Consider the following 14,126-nt stretch of genomic DNA (forward strand, 5'->3'; position numbering starts at 1 on the left):
CGCTCTGAAAGTGATAAAGTTCATCGGCTACACTGCTCCTTATCTTTCTATCTAGTCTCTTAGGAACAAGGGACAGTGGCCCTAAATCACTGTGAGATGTCGACATAAAAAAAACCAACCCAACACTGCAGTTGTCCAACTCTGGGCACAAAACGAGTCCAGATCTGCCAACAGTGAATTAATGCACCCACTTCATTTGCTCTGTTAATATCTGATGAGCACGACAGCCAATAAACGCAGTCAGAGGAACGATCGCCTTACGGAGCTGTCGGGAAAAGCCGGGGTTCTCCGACAGCAACGCACCCACTATTTGATGGGAGCTGGGCACTGCAAAGACGGCACCGTCTGCTTTGACCCCGCAGAGCAGCTCTGCCCGCAGCCCCTCCCGTGCCCCAACCACCGTAACTTCGGCACAGAACCCACCCAACGTAGAGCTCGGGCTGGGATGTGCCGCTCCTGGCAGCGTGCGAGCTTCTATCGTGCGGTCCTCAGGTTCACGACCGTTTCAGTTCTCCGCCACCCGCCGGGATGCTCGGGGACCGAATTCCCCGCAGAAACTTTGTGCCGCGGAAAGGGACGAGCTCCTTCTGTGCACCGGGGATCCCGACGCGGCCGCCCCGGTTCTTCCCTTCCCCTTCTTTCCCTTCCCTTCCCTCCGGCGGTGTCCGATTCCCCCCCGGTTCCACAGCCGTACCTGTGAGCGCTGCCATCGTCGTAGACGAAGGTGCGGTTTGTGTAACACTCGGGGCACACGGCAGCCCCGCCGCCCGCCCTGCCTTCCGCCGGCGCCGCGGGTTTGTAGATCCCCTGCAGGCTCCGCTCCTCGCCCGAGAACGGCATCAGCGCAGCGGCGCGGGCGCCCGGAGGGGCGAAGCTGAGCAGAGCATCGGCGCCCCGCGCTGCCGGAGCCTCCGGCCGGGCGCTGCCCCCGGCGGGCACTGGCGGCGGCGCGCTCCCGGTGCCGGTGCCGCTCCCGGTGGCGGCCGCCCATCACGGCGCGCCCCGCAGCAGCCCGAGGGTCGGCCGGGCGCTCCGCATGCCGGGAGGGGCGGCGGCAGCAACAGGTGCCGGGAAGTTGGGAGGCGGAACGGGGGCGGGAGCGGTGCGCCCTCAATGCACACCGGCTCGGCTCGGCTCGGCTCGGCTCCTGCTGTGCTTCCCACCGGGGGATGCTGTGGCACGACTCGGCTCGGCTCGGTGCGGGGCGGGGGTCGCCACGGCGCTGCTCCCTCTGCCGGTGCACTCTGCGGTCCCGGCTCAGCCCTGCCCGGCCGCTGCACCGCGCTGCCACCTGCCGGCCGCCCCTCCGCCTCCCCCCGGTGCTTGGGGTGTGTTTCTGTTTGTTTTATTTTGGATAGGGTCGCGTCAATATTTATACCGGGCGTCGGGCCCGGGCCGTGCTGCGCGGCCGGCACTGATCTCCCGGGGGGGTCCCGCTGCCGTAACACCGCCCTGACCGGGCTGGGAGCGGCCGCTGCACTCGGGGAAGGGGGGACGGAGCGGCCCCCGGAGCGCGATGCCCCCCGGTGCCACCGCGGTGCCGCAGCTCCGCTCCTTCCCCAAACGCTCCCCGGGTTTATGCCTCTCCCCATGAGCAGACTCTGTGTTTCTCTCGCAGCATCCCTTCCTCCTCCTCCCTCTCCATATGGACTCTCCTACACTCGGAGTCGTTTGAGAGAAAAGCAAACCCGTGCCGCCTGTGCCATCCATCCACGTGACGCTTCCTGACCCAACGTGCTTTTAAGGAGAAATTATTCTTCATTCACTAATTGCCTCCCATTAGCGGGTGCAAAATGTTAATGCGCAGCTCAGTGAGGAGAGGGGGCGGCGGCGCAGCAGCGCGGTGACACGCGGGGTGAACGCAGGATGGGGGAGGAATTACTTAAAATTACGGTGGGGATGGCAAGGAAAAAGAAGTGAAGAATGAAAGAGAAAGAGCCAGAAGGGGAAAGAATCCCCACGCGCAGCGATGTGAGCTGGGAGCGTGCAGCTGCACTCCACAGAGAGGGTCAAATAGAGCCAATAGGGCTGGAGTGCCAATGGGACCATGTGGGCACCCATTGCCTTCAGCCTGAAGGTCGCCCCACGTCATGCAGACATCTCAATGACAGCTGGCACGACGTCCCACACAGTGTCTGTGCCAAAGCGGTGCCAGCTGCTCCCCCCCTCCCAATGCTCCCTGCCCCTTCCCAGCCCACCGCAGGGTTTCCATCCTGCATTCTCTCCCCGTGAGAGCTGAGTGCCCTCTCTCCCAGCACTGGCACTGCCCAGAGATGCTGCCCTTCCCCTCCTCCAGCACTTTGCTAACGTTAATATGAATGTTCACTTCTATTTAGAGAGCCATTCTGGCTCCAGCCAGCAACGCTCCATGCATCCTCCCAGCAGCTGATAAATGCAACCTTGAGTCATGGTGGGGCTGCAGTGCTCGGCCCTGTGCAGTCTCACTGCGGTAGCCCAGGGGCACAGCCCGGGGTGGGGGGCAGCTCGGGATCTTTGTGTCTGGAGGAGCAGTGAATACATCTGTGGGAGGCGATGGCGTGGATGAGTCAGAGGCAGAGAGAGAAAGTCATTTGGTGAGGAACAAAGGAGTGAAGTCCAGCACACCTTCAATGCTCCAGAGCCAAGCAAGGTTTGTGGCTGTGCCTGAAGTCTCCTACAACCCCAGCTAAACATCTTGTAACAGTGAATGCTCTCTCCATTCAGCAGATATTTGGTGTTTCTGATGCTGAACGTAGCTCTGAGAGAACACACAGAGGGTTAGAGCCGTCTGAGAGAAACACAGCAGGAGATGGTTGTCAAAGCTGTCATTGAACTCAAGAAGCAATAATCAAACACACACAGAGAGCTCTGTAATTCCAAGCCTGATGTATGCAAAGAATGGATGCCGGGAGCTTGGCTACAAAACGTATTTTCAGTGTAGTCAACTGAGCCATGAAATAGGGAAAAGATGCCCTTATTGGGGTGCAGAGGGGCTGAGCTATTTGTCAGCTTGTTTGTAAGTTTTCTACCTTCATTTAACATCCCGAGGAACATTAAGTATGAAAACCCAAATGAGATGGGTACTATTAAGCTCTATAAAACCATCCCCCCCAACACCCTCCCAGCTTTGCAGAGAATTCAGGGTGAAGAACTTGCAGGAGCTGAATCATAACTGTCAGCAAAAGCAGCGCTATTAGGTGACTAAGACCAAAACCATTGTCTTCCTCTATTTACCACAACTGACGCTGCTATTAAGACCCAGAGGAGCCCCTGTGCAGACCCTCCTGCTCTCTGCACACAGGAAGGTGCACAGACCTGAGTTCAGCCCCTCGAGGACATGAAATTCCCTTTGCTGGAGGCTATTTGAACCTCATGAGGAGTGAGATTTCTCAGCACAGATAAAATGCATCGGTTGAGCCATCAGAAACAGCTTTGGTTGGAAAACAGAAATCTGCATATATTTGGGGTGTACACGTGGCTGTTTGATTCCAGCCCTGCCACAGCAACGCTGAGCAGAAGGAAAGGCTCCAGCACTGCGGGCACCACGCTGTGTGTAATTGCAGCGGGGTGATGCACACGTGGGGCTTATTATTGTTTTTGAAAAGCACAATTGGGAGAGCCAATATTTATAATGGAAGCAGTTTCAAATACCAATGTTTATTTGCTTATTAAATAGTTTAGCTGGAGACAGAGCGACTTCAAAGGAGGAATTTTTTCTCCTCAGAATGGGTATCAGGGGCTGTAGCGCTGTATTATTATATGTGAAAAATATTCCCTCATCAGCTTTTTATGCTGGAGAACACACTTAAGTGACACTCCCTATGCAGACAGCTTGCCAAGCTTCAAAGCACAGCTCTATGAGGACTGCGGGGACACAACCCTGCTCCGGCTAAAGCTGGAGCCCAGTGGGCAGCCCAGAAAGGAGAGCTGGGTGATCCCAATGCTCACAGCAGGGCATTTCTCCTGCCATCATTGCATCAGCTGCCCAAGGAGAAGGAGGGACACCCTGCCCCCCATGGCTCCACGCTATGATTTGGGGCACTGTGAGGATGGACCCCAGGTACCACCGCCACCAAAGCACCAACGTGTACAGTCCTTTAGAACTGCAGGTGAAATGGGGTGGTGGGCAGAGATAGCACAGCTGCGTGACAACAAAGTGCCCCCAGGGCAGCTGGGCTCTATCATTCCCCCAAGACCCCGCAGACATCATGCAAACCCCTTCTGAGTGTCAACAAAGAGCTGAAGGAAATGCTAGAACTTGGCTTTGTGTTTGGTGCAGCTGCAACACAATCAGCCTCGGGATCATCTTTCCTCCCCACAGCAGGAGAGGTGAAGCTGTGCGTGGGTACGGGGCAGTAACCCAACCCCGCAGCCCCAGATAGGCGCTGCCACACGAGGGGACGCTGCTCCGGGAGCTGCTGCCCACAGCCATGCAGGTGAGTGCTGAGGTGTGGGGTGTGGGCATAGCACAAGGCTGCCAGGTTTGTCCCACCAGCTCAGGGCTGGCACTGTGCAGGGAGCAGCTGGGACAGAAGCACAAGGAGCAGGAGGGGTGGGGAGCTGCCCTGGGCTGAGATGGGCCTTGGTCCTGAGTGATACAGTCCAATTCTATGGGGGTAATGGTTCCCCTTTCTCACTCTTACCCCATCTCCCAGTCCTGTCAGATCAAGTACCAAGGCAGTGAGGATGCAAACTGACCTATAAGGTCATTAATATCTCATGCCTTCAATAACAAGCTAAAATAAGAAGTGTTCAAATGCTCAGTTACTCCTCAGCATTTCCACAGGTGGATGCACAGAGATTAGACATTTAACCTACAGCACATTCACGTCCATCTCAGCTTAAGCTCTCTCTGCAAGAGGTCTGTAGGAATTAAAAAGCTGTAGACTTATTAGACTTATGCATCTACAAGCCACACTTCCATTTCACCTGAACACATCATCAAATGTACTCTGAACGTGCTATGAAATACAATCCTCAGCACCCAGCTGTGTTTATTTCCCAGCTGTGCAGACTCCGGACCCACCAGTGGTGCTTTGTTCTGTTCAACGTCCTGCTGTTCCACATGCTGCTTTTCGGGGCAGACTTGCTGGAGGAATACTTCCTGCGCTCATTACCTCTCTCCTACAGCGATGCAAAGACCCTGGAGATCAGGGAGCGGGCCAGGAAGCTGGACATGGCCCCGCTGAAGGCCAACCTCTCCAGGTCTTACATTGTCAGCAGCACAGCAGCGTGCTCTGATCGAGAGATATTTCTGCTTGTTCTCGTCTGCAGCAGCCCAGGAAACAGGACAAGGCGCGATGCCATCAGGCAGACGTGGGGCAATGTAACAGACACCGCGGGTTATGCTGTCCTCACCTTGTTTGCTTTAGGAAGGCCGGCTTCAGAAGAAGCCCAGCTGGAGATTGATGAAGAGTCCCAAAAGCACAGAGATATCATTGAGGGCAGTTTCATCGATCGTCCAGCAACTCAGACGCAGAAGATGATGATGATGGTGGAGTGGGTGGTGACTTTCTGTCCTCATGCAAGGTATGCTCTTAAGACAGATGAAGATATGTTTGTTGGCGTTCCCAGCCTGGCTGGATACTTGCTCAGCTTAACTCAACTAGAGGATGTCTACAGTGGGAGGGTCATCCACCAGGGGGTGCCTGACAGAGACCCCCAGAGCCCCGGCTTCGTGCCCATCCATCAATACCCAGAGGAGTTTTACCCGGATTACTGTGACAGCAAAGCCTTCGTCATGTCGCAGGATGTCGTGCGCAAGGTGTACATGGCTGCCCAGGAGGTGCCAACTTCAGTGCCTGCCGATGTCTTCGTTGGGATCTGTGCTAAGAAAGCTGGCATCACTCCCATTCACAGCTCTCGCTTTTCTGGGGAAAAGCACATCAGCTACAATCGATGCTGCTATAAATTCATTTTTACCTCTTCCAGCATGAAAGAGGATGAGCTATTTAAGGACTGGAAAGAAACAAGCGACGGGAAAGACTGCTCGCTACTGGAAACGTACTACAGCCTGGTGTCCTGCAGGGTTCTGACCTATATTGATAAGTTCAAACAGTTTAATTTAGACAGAATAAAAAACGAGGCTTTCCATTTCTCTGATTAAAATATAACTTTTGGGAAGGAAGGCTGCATTGCCTTCCACTTCTGTCTCACCTTGTACACATCAGCAATCTCCCCCCCAAGTTAGCTCTCTTCCCTTCAACAGCAAATGAATCATTAATGCTATCGTGTTGCAGTAGAAAAGCATTGGATGTATTCTAGCTGCATGCCCTCCTACCTGTGTGTGAAACAAGTAAAACGAGTACAAAGAAACATGGTGTGCATCCAGTGTTTTCCTTTGTACACATAGATACACCACCAGCAACATGTAAACCATTTGGCTGTAAGAGAACATACTGTCTTGTACTGAACAGATGTGGATAACAAGGGGTGAGATCTGAACTCAGAGCTCAACAAAATGAAGTGCATGTGCATACAAATACCCCTTGTTTGGCACCTCTGTGTATTTCAATATACTGTACTTGGCATATGAGCCATGCAAAACAGATGTTAGAGACTCAGAGAGCAGCCTCCATAAGCAACAGCTGAAAACGCACACAGAAGTGACTTGTGAATTGCAGAAAAGGCTTATATTGATTTCCATTATCTCATACAGAACTACCAGCACAAGAATATTACCGGCTGGAATAACCAAGCTCAACCCCAACACAAATGCAAAGTCTTATATTCTTTTCCTTTTTAGTGCTTTTTTTTCCCCACACTTGGAGGTTCACGCAGCTCCTGTGCTCTCTCAGCTCACAAATGAGACAGTAATGCTGTGTTTCCCACCAGGTGTTTATTATGCACACTAGGATGAAGGTGTGAGAAGTAGCATAACGTTGGCTGATAATTTTTTGTACATATCTGATCATAAGTAACAAAGCAGATCACCTGTATACAGATTAGACATTAACAGATTCTCCCCAGCCCATTCAGATCCCTGCCAGCAATGTTCTCCTGCCAGCAATGTTTTGGCAGGCAATGCTAACATCTCTGCTGCAGCCCAAATGTACTACGAGCAATAGAAAAGTTACTGGTGGATCATCCCACTTTGCTTGGCAGAGTGAGGACACCAGGCAAGTGCTTTCTACAGATGCACAGCTGACTTCACACACTAAAATGAGCCCCAGAACAGTAATTTCATGTGTTACTGTGCTCCCTCCACCTTGTCTGCAGATTTATGACCCCAACAAATCTAAGATAGACCTTCAGTGTAAAGCACACTGTGATCTTCGCTTATGGACCAACACATCAGGGGTGACGGAAGGTGGATCAGCTCATCTTGTACCTTATCTCACCATCGTCTTCAGAAAAAGATGAAGCCTCACGAAGCACTACATTTATATTCTAATTCAACTAATGCATTTAAACATAAAGTGTTTATGTTCTTTAACCCCTTTATTCCAACTCAGGCAAATAAAATGGGTGCTTTTTTTAAATAACACCTGCATTAAAACATTAATCCTCAATAAAACACAGTGTAAACAGTTTAAGATTTGGTTCTGAAGTAGACTTGTAGCTGGTGCTACTTTTCAGCGAGCAAACCAAGCTGCCAAAGCCACAGTTAACGAGACAAAGCTCCCAGTTTGGTTTTACATACAAACAATCCTCAAATCAGCTTCCTTCTGTTTAAGTGTTTGTTTCTGTGATCCTCAGTATAAAATGTAAACAATACTTAGGATTTATTCAAACACGACTTACATTCAGCAACTTGATCAGAGAAGAGAATCCAGTCTGCACTCCCTCATGTGGGCAGAATGTTACCAGTTAGTTCTTAACAAGTTTCTGACAGAATATTTTCTATGCAATTGGCAGATATAAAAAAAATATATTTTTTTTTCTTAAAAAAAAAAAAAAAGAGAAACCATGGCAGCATCTGAGGTTACAAATCCTCAACATTTTTTGGCTTTTGTTTTTAATTGTACTGTGATCTACTGAGAAAACATGATAGGAACTCAAAACTCAGAACAGTTTAAGTAAACACTGACAGCTTCTGCAAAATAAGACACAGTCAGCAGTTAGCAGAACTCTTACTGTACTTGTCTCAGGACACAGGAAAATTCTGCCATGAGATTCCACAAAAAATTACATTGTGCCCTATAAGTATTGATTTGCTCTCATGACCCTCATTTCAAACACAAAGTGTTTCATGTTCCTTTAAAGAGACGCTCACACGGCTCCTGTGTGGGGAATCTCTTATACCTTACATCTTAACACCTATCTGAGTAATGTGGTTTGTAAGAAGGGGAATCGAGACATCAGTGAGATTATTCTGCTCCTTCCACAGCTGTAGTAGAAACTGCTTTAACATAATAAGGGCCTTCATTCAAATAAGCCCTAAGCCTCAAGTAATACTGATTCCCAAAGATTTCTGCAATTGTTTTAGAGTTTACAAGGGCCTTCACCAGTTCATACTTGGCGTCCTTTGAAGCTTTGTCAGGTTCCACAGATCTGTCTACAATGTATTCCACAAACCCTGGACTGTTGAGCATCAACTTCTGAGCCCAGGCTTGATTTGCAATAGCCTAAACATGAAGACAAAAAGAGAAGAAAAATTCATGTTACTTTTAAAAACGCCCCAAAATCAGTTACACAGCAGAGAGAGCAGAAAAACTTACATGGGATATTAATTCTACACAGTATTTACACAGCTACCTTCTAAACAACAGTATTTATCACTCAAAACCAAGTACAGTTCAGTGCTTCCCTAATATTTGAAGTGAATTATCAAAGCAGTGACCTACTGCATAGGATTTCAAGGAGAAAAACCTTTGAATTAAAGTTTCTAAGAAAAGCACTGCAGACATGACCTATTTGCTATATTTTTTAAATGGTGAATGCAAGTGAGGCACACTGGAAAAGACATTTCTGACTGCTTCAGGGCTTCACATAAAATACCACCATCTGTGACTTCCACTGAAAAACATGAGACTGTATGGCAGTGCAATTAATGATCTCATCTTTAATAAAGGAAAGAAACTTACAGTGAACACCCTTAAAGCTCCACAGTGCAGATCAGGGAACGGCTGAGTACTGATGCTCCTGAAGAGTTCCAGTGGTTGGCTGGACAAGGATGTGAACCATGACTCAGTCATTCTTAGAAGGTCTTCTGTCTGCTGCTCTGGCTACACATAGCACAGAAACGTACAGATATGAAAGGTTAGTTAGAATTACAAATAGATCTTCACACAAACAAAGACCCACCAGTCGACCAGAAAACCAGCCCAACAAATAAACTTACAGGCAAGTAGAGAAGAGATGAAACAGCATCCAAGCATCGAAGCCGCAGCTCCGTGGGCGCATTCTTTGCCTGGTGCCCTATTTTGTTTAACAGATTCTGAAACCTGCTTCCTTTGAAAGTAAGAAAACAGAAAAATTCAAGCAGACCTTAGCAAAAGTACAATGTTACTAATCAGTTACATTATACAACACCCTCCTACCACTAATGTAGTTATATATAAAGCCTGAGAAAGGATACTCTGATCCACTGTAACAAAAGCAGCATAAGGTTCTCTTTGCTTCATACGGACCTAGGATGGATGAATTCAAAGCTTTTCTGTTCTTTCTGTAGACTATCCAAAGATTTCCAGAAGCAAAAGTTATTTGCCCCAGATAACTGAACAACCTTGGGAAGCTTAGACCCTACTACATCTGTGATTAGATATCCCCAATCATCTACAATGCTACAGTAGTTATCTGCTCATGCTTATTTTTCACTTAAGCTCTTCACTTTGAACTAGCAGCAAAAAAGAAAACCAAGCAAACAAATAAAAACCAGAACCTACTTCCAACCATTTGAACCATTTTATATTAAGAAAAAAATTTCAGCCTTAGAGAAAAAAAAAGTGACATTGCATGACAGTTCATATTTTTCTCACCCTACTGGAAGGCCATGAGATAAAGAGAAACAAAGGAATCTAAAATTACAGGCCTACTGACAGTTTGTATATTGCAGCTCACTAGAGAAGAGTGACTCAAATAACGTCTGTGACACCAGAATTCTGTCTGGGAGGCATTTTGCTCTGCCATGCCTGACAAGGCAATTAAAAAAATCACCTTATCTGCTATAATGCAGCTACTTGAAGAGACAACCTTGGATTGCTGAATATGTTTTTCAACTCACTACTCTATTACACTATTATCAATACGCTTTTTAATATTATAATACACTGAGAAAATTTCATTAAAGAGAAAGATGATACTAACTTGCTTTCTGCAAAACCTGCTTGCCTTCCACGCTTGATCCCAGGATTCCTAGCGTGTCCACAGCTACTCCAATCATGGTTGGATCGTGACTTTCTGCCATTTCAAAGACTTTTTCCATAAAGACAGGATATCGCTCACAGATCTGCTGTGGGCTGTCTACAACAGCCAGGTTTCCAAAGAATTTAATAAATCCTAAGAGAAGATAACAAGAAACAAGCCTTCAGACTAGAGTAACAACAATTCATGTCAAAATAAAAGTAAGACCACTTCACCGTCAAACTGGGGTTATTATATGAGAACACTGTGAGAGGCATCAGAGAGAGCATAGAACAAAGGAACAAGCAAATATTTAGGAAGCTTCACACTATACTATAAAGCACAACTTGGACTGTCTTTTCATAGTTCTGCTGGGAATAAGTATGTATGACATGACACATTCATTTTTTAACAGCTACTTAATTCATGATCAAACTTCCCTCTTAAATTCTTAGAAAATCTGCAATAATGCATCAACTTCAAATGTATACTGCAGTCCCCCCCCAATCTCACCTTTGCTACCCACCTCTAAATAAATTAAGCTCATTCTTCATTTGTGCACATTCAATGTGAATTATAATACCCAAAACACTTAAGGGCTTTTGAAACAGCTTGGTAGTCTTCTCAGTTTAATATATAACACTTGCAAGGGGCAACCATGGGAAATACGAAATGCATGATATGACCTGGTAAGTAGAAGCCTGAGAAAGGATCAGACTCTGCACCAATGATGATGTTAGAAATCTTATCAATAATTCCTTGCTGAGCAAGATACTGACGTCCATGGGGAGTATGTGCCAGTGAGGTCACCATCTCTATGCACGTAGCTCTGTAACAGACAAAGTTTATTTGGTCTGTATAAAAAGGGTTATTTTAAGATCGAGTACCACCATTTTAGCAGTCTGTGAAATCTCAAGATCGCTGTAACATACCTGACCAGAACATCATCTCCAGTCAACTCTCCAATTAAGTCTGATATTAATCCACTGTTTGCACAGTAATTAAGTGAATCTGCTGACACTGAAGAAATCTCAATGATTAGCTAAATAAAAACACAGGAGAAAAAAGTTATACAAATGTTGTGATGTCAACAACTCATAGTAATGGCCAAATACATCTTACAATGCAGACTAACCCATTATATATTAGATATAGTTTTATCTTTTCATAATTAATCAAAATGCTTGCCTGAAACAGGCTCATACAGAGTTGCAAGCTGACAGCACATTCATCTGACTTCTATTCATATTGTCTTTTCTTTAAAAGGTGAACTGCTATTCCCATTAAACTCTAAATGGCTAAACTGCATTATTCCTCCTTTGTTGTGTGTATCTAAACTGACACATTACTCAGCATCACTGTCTCTTCCCCACACCAGAGTTTTCAACAGCTCTGCACAGCAGTGCTGTACTCCTCCTGCTCCCTTCTCACCTTGACAAAATAGACATGAAAAAAACTCACATAAGGACAACACTGATCCCATTCCTACCTCATACACTCTGTACCGAACAACATCATTTGTTGCCATGACATTTTTCAAGTCGCTTAACAAGCTGCTCACAAACAAGGCCTCTAAGCCATCTTGGGTTTGGGCTATTCTTGAGAGAGATTTGATGGCCTGTAAAGAAAAGCAGTTGCTTGCTATAGCACAAAGGGAAGAAAATCCAGGATGACTTGATTTAGTCTCAGTGTTCTTTACTAACATGTTAAATCATGCTGTTTGTTGACAATTGTAGCTCTCATTCACATTTCAATGAGAATTATTCTACTGCTGACAAGGGCTAGTATTAGTTACTGCAATCCAAACCTCTGGCATCAAATGTGGGCCTTTAAGTTAACTCACACACCAACAGTTACTGGAAGAAAATAATTCTGGATAAACGTTTTTAATCACATCTAAGCAACTTCTGAGCTTAAATCACATACATGATTACAATGTCTTCCAGGCAACATGAGCTCTTTTTTCATTAAGAAGGAACAGAAACTGCCATTTTGAGTAGAAAATGCATTTTGTGCAGCATCTACATCCATTTGTAGAGGAAGAAGAAAGCAACACTTACCTCTTTAGCCACTGCTATTTTCTCACCACCGATGCAATTTATTATCTGCCGTAGTAGTTCAGGACTGTTGAGAATTTCTCTAACAGCATCTGAATTTTCAACAATCCTCCCAACCTATGGGTATAATTAAATTAAGTAAGACCAAAACAGCCTTTTTTATCCTAAGAATAAAGGTTGAGCGAGCTGGGTTTCTTTATCTTGGAGAAAGTTCTGGGGAGACTTCATTGTGTCCCTCCAGTACTTGAAGGGAGCACATAAACAGGAGGGATAACGGCTATTTATAAGGGCGGACAGTGATAGAACGAGGGGGAATGGTTTTAAACTGGGACAGGGGAGGTTTAGGTTGGATATTAGGAGGAAGTCTTTCACCCAGAGGGCGGTGACACATTGGAACAGGTTGCCCAAGGAGGCTGTGGATGCCCCATCCCTGCAGGCATTCAAGGCCAGGCTGGATGTGGCTCTGGGCAGCCTGGTCTGCTGGTTGGCAACCTTGCCTATGGCAAAGGGATTGAAACTAGATGAGCATTGTGGTCCTTTGTAACTCAGGCCATTCTACAATTCATTTTATGAGTTTTTTCCCCCACAAGGACTGAATCAGACACTGGTCTGATTCAAAGGGAATCACCATTTCTGGAGGCACTCAAAACTGAGCAGGCCAGCACCCCAAGCAGCCTGTTGTAAGCTGGCCCTACTTACTGCTGAGATTTGGCCTGTGATGACCAGAGCTCCATCCCAAACCACAGAATCATAGAATGGCTGATGTGAGAAGTGACCTGAGCAATACAAACTTGCTGCATTTTGTTCTATGGTACCTGCTGTCAGTGCTGGCTTAAAATGCTCTGCTCAGAACAGCCCAAAATAAACATAAGATTCAGCTACAATTGCTATCTACCCAAACAGAGCTTTATATGTTACGGTTAGTAGGCATGTTGTGAAGCTCATACAGTGACACAGCGCACAGTAAGTACAGGAGCCTGCAGCAAAGCACCCCAACAGGTTGGGCAGCACAGCCAAACGCAGAGCTCAATTCGGGTACCTGGGATATGGAGAGGATCTTCACGGAATCATCCGGGTGGAACAGCCCCTTCCTCAGCTCCTCACGGAGGTTCTGGATCGCATAGAGCGGGTCCAGGGCCTGCAGGACCCTCTCCAGGACTGCAACGCAGGCAGAGAGCTGCTCCCTGTGCGGATAGAGAGAAACCAGTCAGTGAAATCAGCACCTCGCAGAGCAGGGCCGGGCCGGGCCTGTCCGCTCACCTCTCACTGGCGCTGAGGAGGGTGAATAGCGCTGCCAGGTGCTCGTCGCTGAGGCGGGCCCGCAGGGCAGCGGGCGGCACGGCCTGCACAGCGAGCCGCAGGGCACGCAGCTCTTCCAGCGGCTCCTCACACCGCGCCGCTCGCTCCAGCAGCTCCACCACCGCATCCGCCATCTTGGTGCGGCCTACAAGCCCCGCGAGATCCACGCTTCCCCCTAGCAACGCCACCCCGTCGCTAAGGGCCCCTATCGCGTCCGCTGCGCTGTAAACAAAATGGCGGCCGTGCCCCGCCCCTTCGTGACTTCCGCCACCGCCTCGGGCTGTGATTGGACGAGAGGGAGAGGGGCGGGGAGATGGTACCCCGCTCATCAAGGGCGGTGGTGTGGGGGGGTTGATATGATAATGGGGTTGGATGTAGGGTTATTGAATAGATGAGATTGGAGCAGGACTTAAAGGTCATTGAAGCGCTGAGAAGGCCTTAAAGGTCATCAAGTCCAACTGTAGCTTAACCATAGTGCCATAACCATGGTGCCATAACCATGGTGCC

The 14,126-nt window shown here is 47.8% G+C and overlaps 3 protein-coding genes across 7 annotated transcripts in view; 1 reads left to right on the forward strand and 2 right to left on the reverse strand.

Annotated features, from left to right (window-relative positions):
• The window catches only part of KCNT1 (potassium sodium-activated channel subfamily T member 1), a 55,720-nt gene extending 54,794 nt beyond the window's left edge, over window positions 1-926 (reverse strand). For 3 of the 5 annotated variants that reach the window (XM_032448144.1, XM_032448146.1, XM_032448145.1), the window contains exon 1: window positions 695-926. In XM_032448144.1, the coding sequence (XP_032304035.1) occupies window positions 695-840 (146 nt within the window). In that variant the 5' untranslated portion in view covers window positions 841-926. The remainder of the gene's footprint in view (window positions 1-694) is intronic. The other 2 variants (XM_032448143.1, XM_015878873.2) reach the window with 2 other exon arrangements.
• Window positions 927-4,302: 3,376 nt separating this feature from the next.
• Window positions 4,303-6,294, forward strand: LOC107321909 (putative UDP-GlcNAc:betaGal beta-1,3-N-acetylglucosaminyltransferase LOC100288842). The gene is made up of 2 exons (XM_015879372.2): window positions 4,303-4,415; window positions 4,985-6,294. Exons 1-2 carry the CDS (start codon window positions 4,410-4,412, stop codon window positions 6,083-6,085), a joined length of 1,107 nt encoding a protein of 368 aa, XP_015734858.1. The 5' UTR covers window positions 4,303-4,409; the 3' UTR covers window positions 6,086-6,294.
• Window positions 6,295-6,798: 504 nt separating this feature from the next.
• PSMD5 (proteasome 26S subunit, non-ATPase 5) lies at window positions 6,799-13,838 on the reverse strand. Its single transcript, XM_015879371.2, has 10 exons — window positions 13,581-13,838; window positions 13,360-13,504; window positions 12,324-12,437; window positions 11,753-11,881; window positions 11,196-11,305; window positions 10,950-11,092; window positions 10,228-10,419; window positions 9,263-9,372; window positions 9,006-9,146; window positions 6,799-8,546 (listed from the first exon to the last, which is right to left on the reverse strand). Exons 1-10 carry the CDS (start codon window positions 13,751-13,753, stop codon window positions 8,289-8,291), a joined length of 1,515 nt encoding a protein of 504 aa, XP_015734857.1. The 5' UTR covers window positions 13,754-13,838; the 3' UTR covers window positions 6,799-8,288.
• Window positions 13,839-14,126: the final 288 nt, after the last annotated feature.

This window comes from Coturnix japonica, chromosome 17 (assembly GCF_001577835.2).
Source record: "Coturnix japonica isolate 7356 chromosome 17, Coturnix japonica 2.1, whole genome shotgun sequence".
Lineage (NCBI taxonomy): Eukaryota > Metazoa > Chordata > Aves > Galliformes > Phasianidae > Coturnix > Coturnix japonica.

Bases quoted from the DNA above. Each gene is read 5' to 3' on its own strand.
- PSMD5 (XM_015879371.2), bottom strand. From the start codon at position 13,753: ATGGCGGATGCGGTGGTGGAGCTGCTGGAGCGAGCGGCGCGGTGTGAG. The intron at 12,438-13,359 runs GTACCCGAATTG...TTATACCCATAG, and splicing joins AGATCCTCTCCATATCCCAG to GTTGGGAGGATTGTTGAAAA. The intron at 10,420-10,949 runs GTCATATCATGC...ATCTTCTCTTAG, and splicing joins CTCAGGCTTCTACTTACCAG to GATTTATTAAATTCTTTGGA.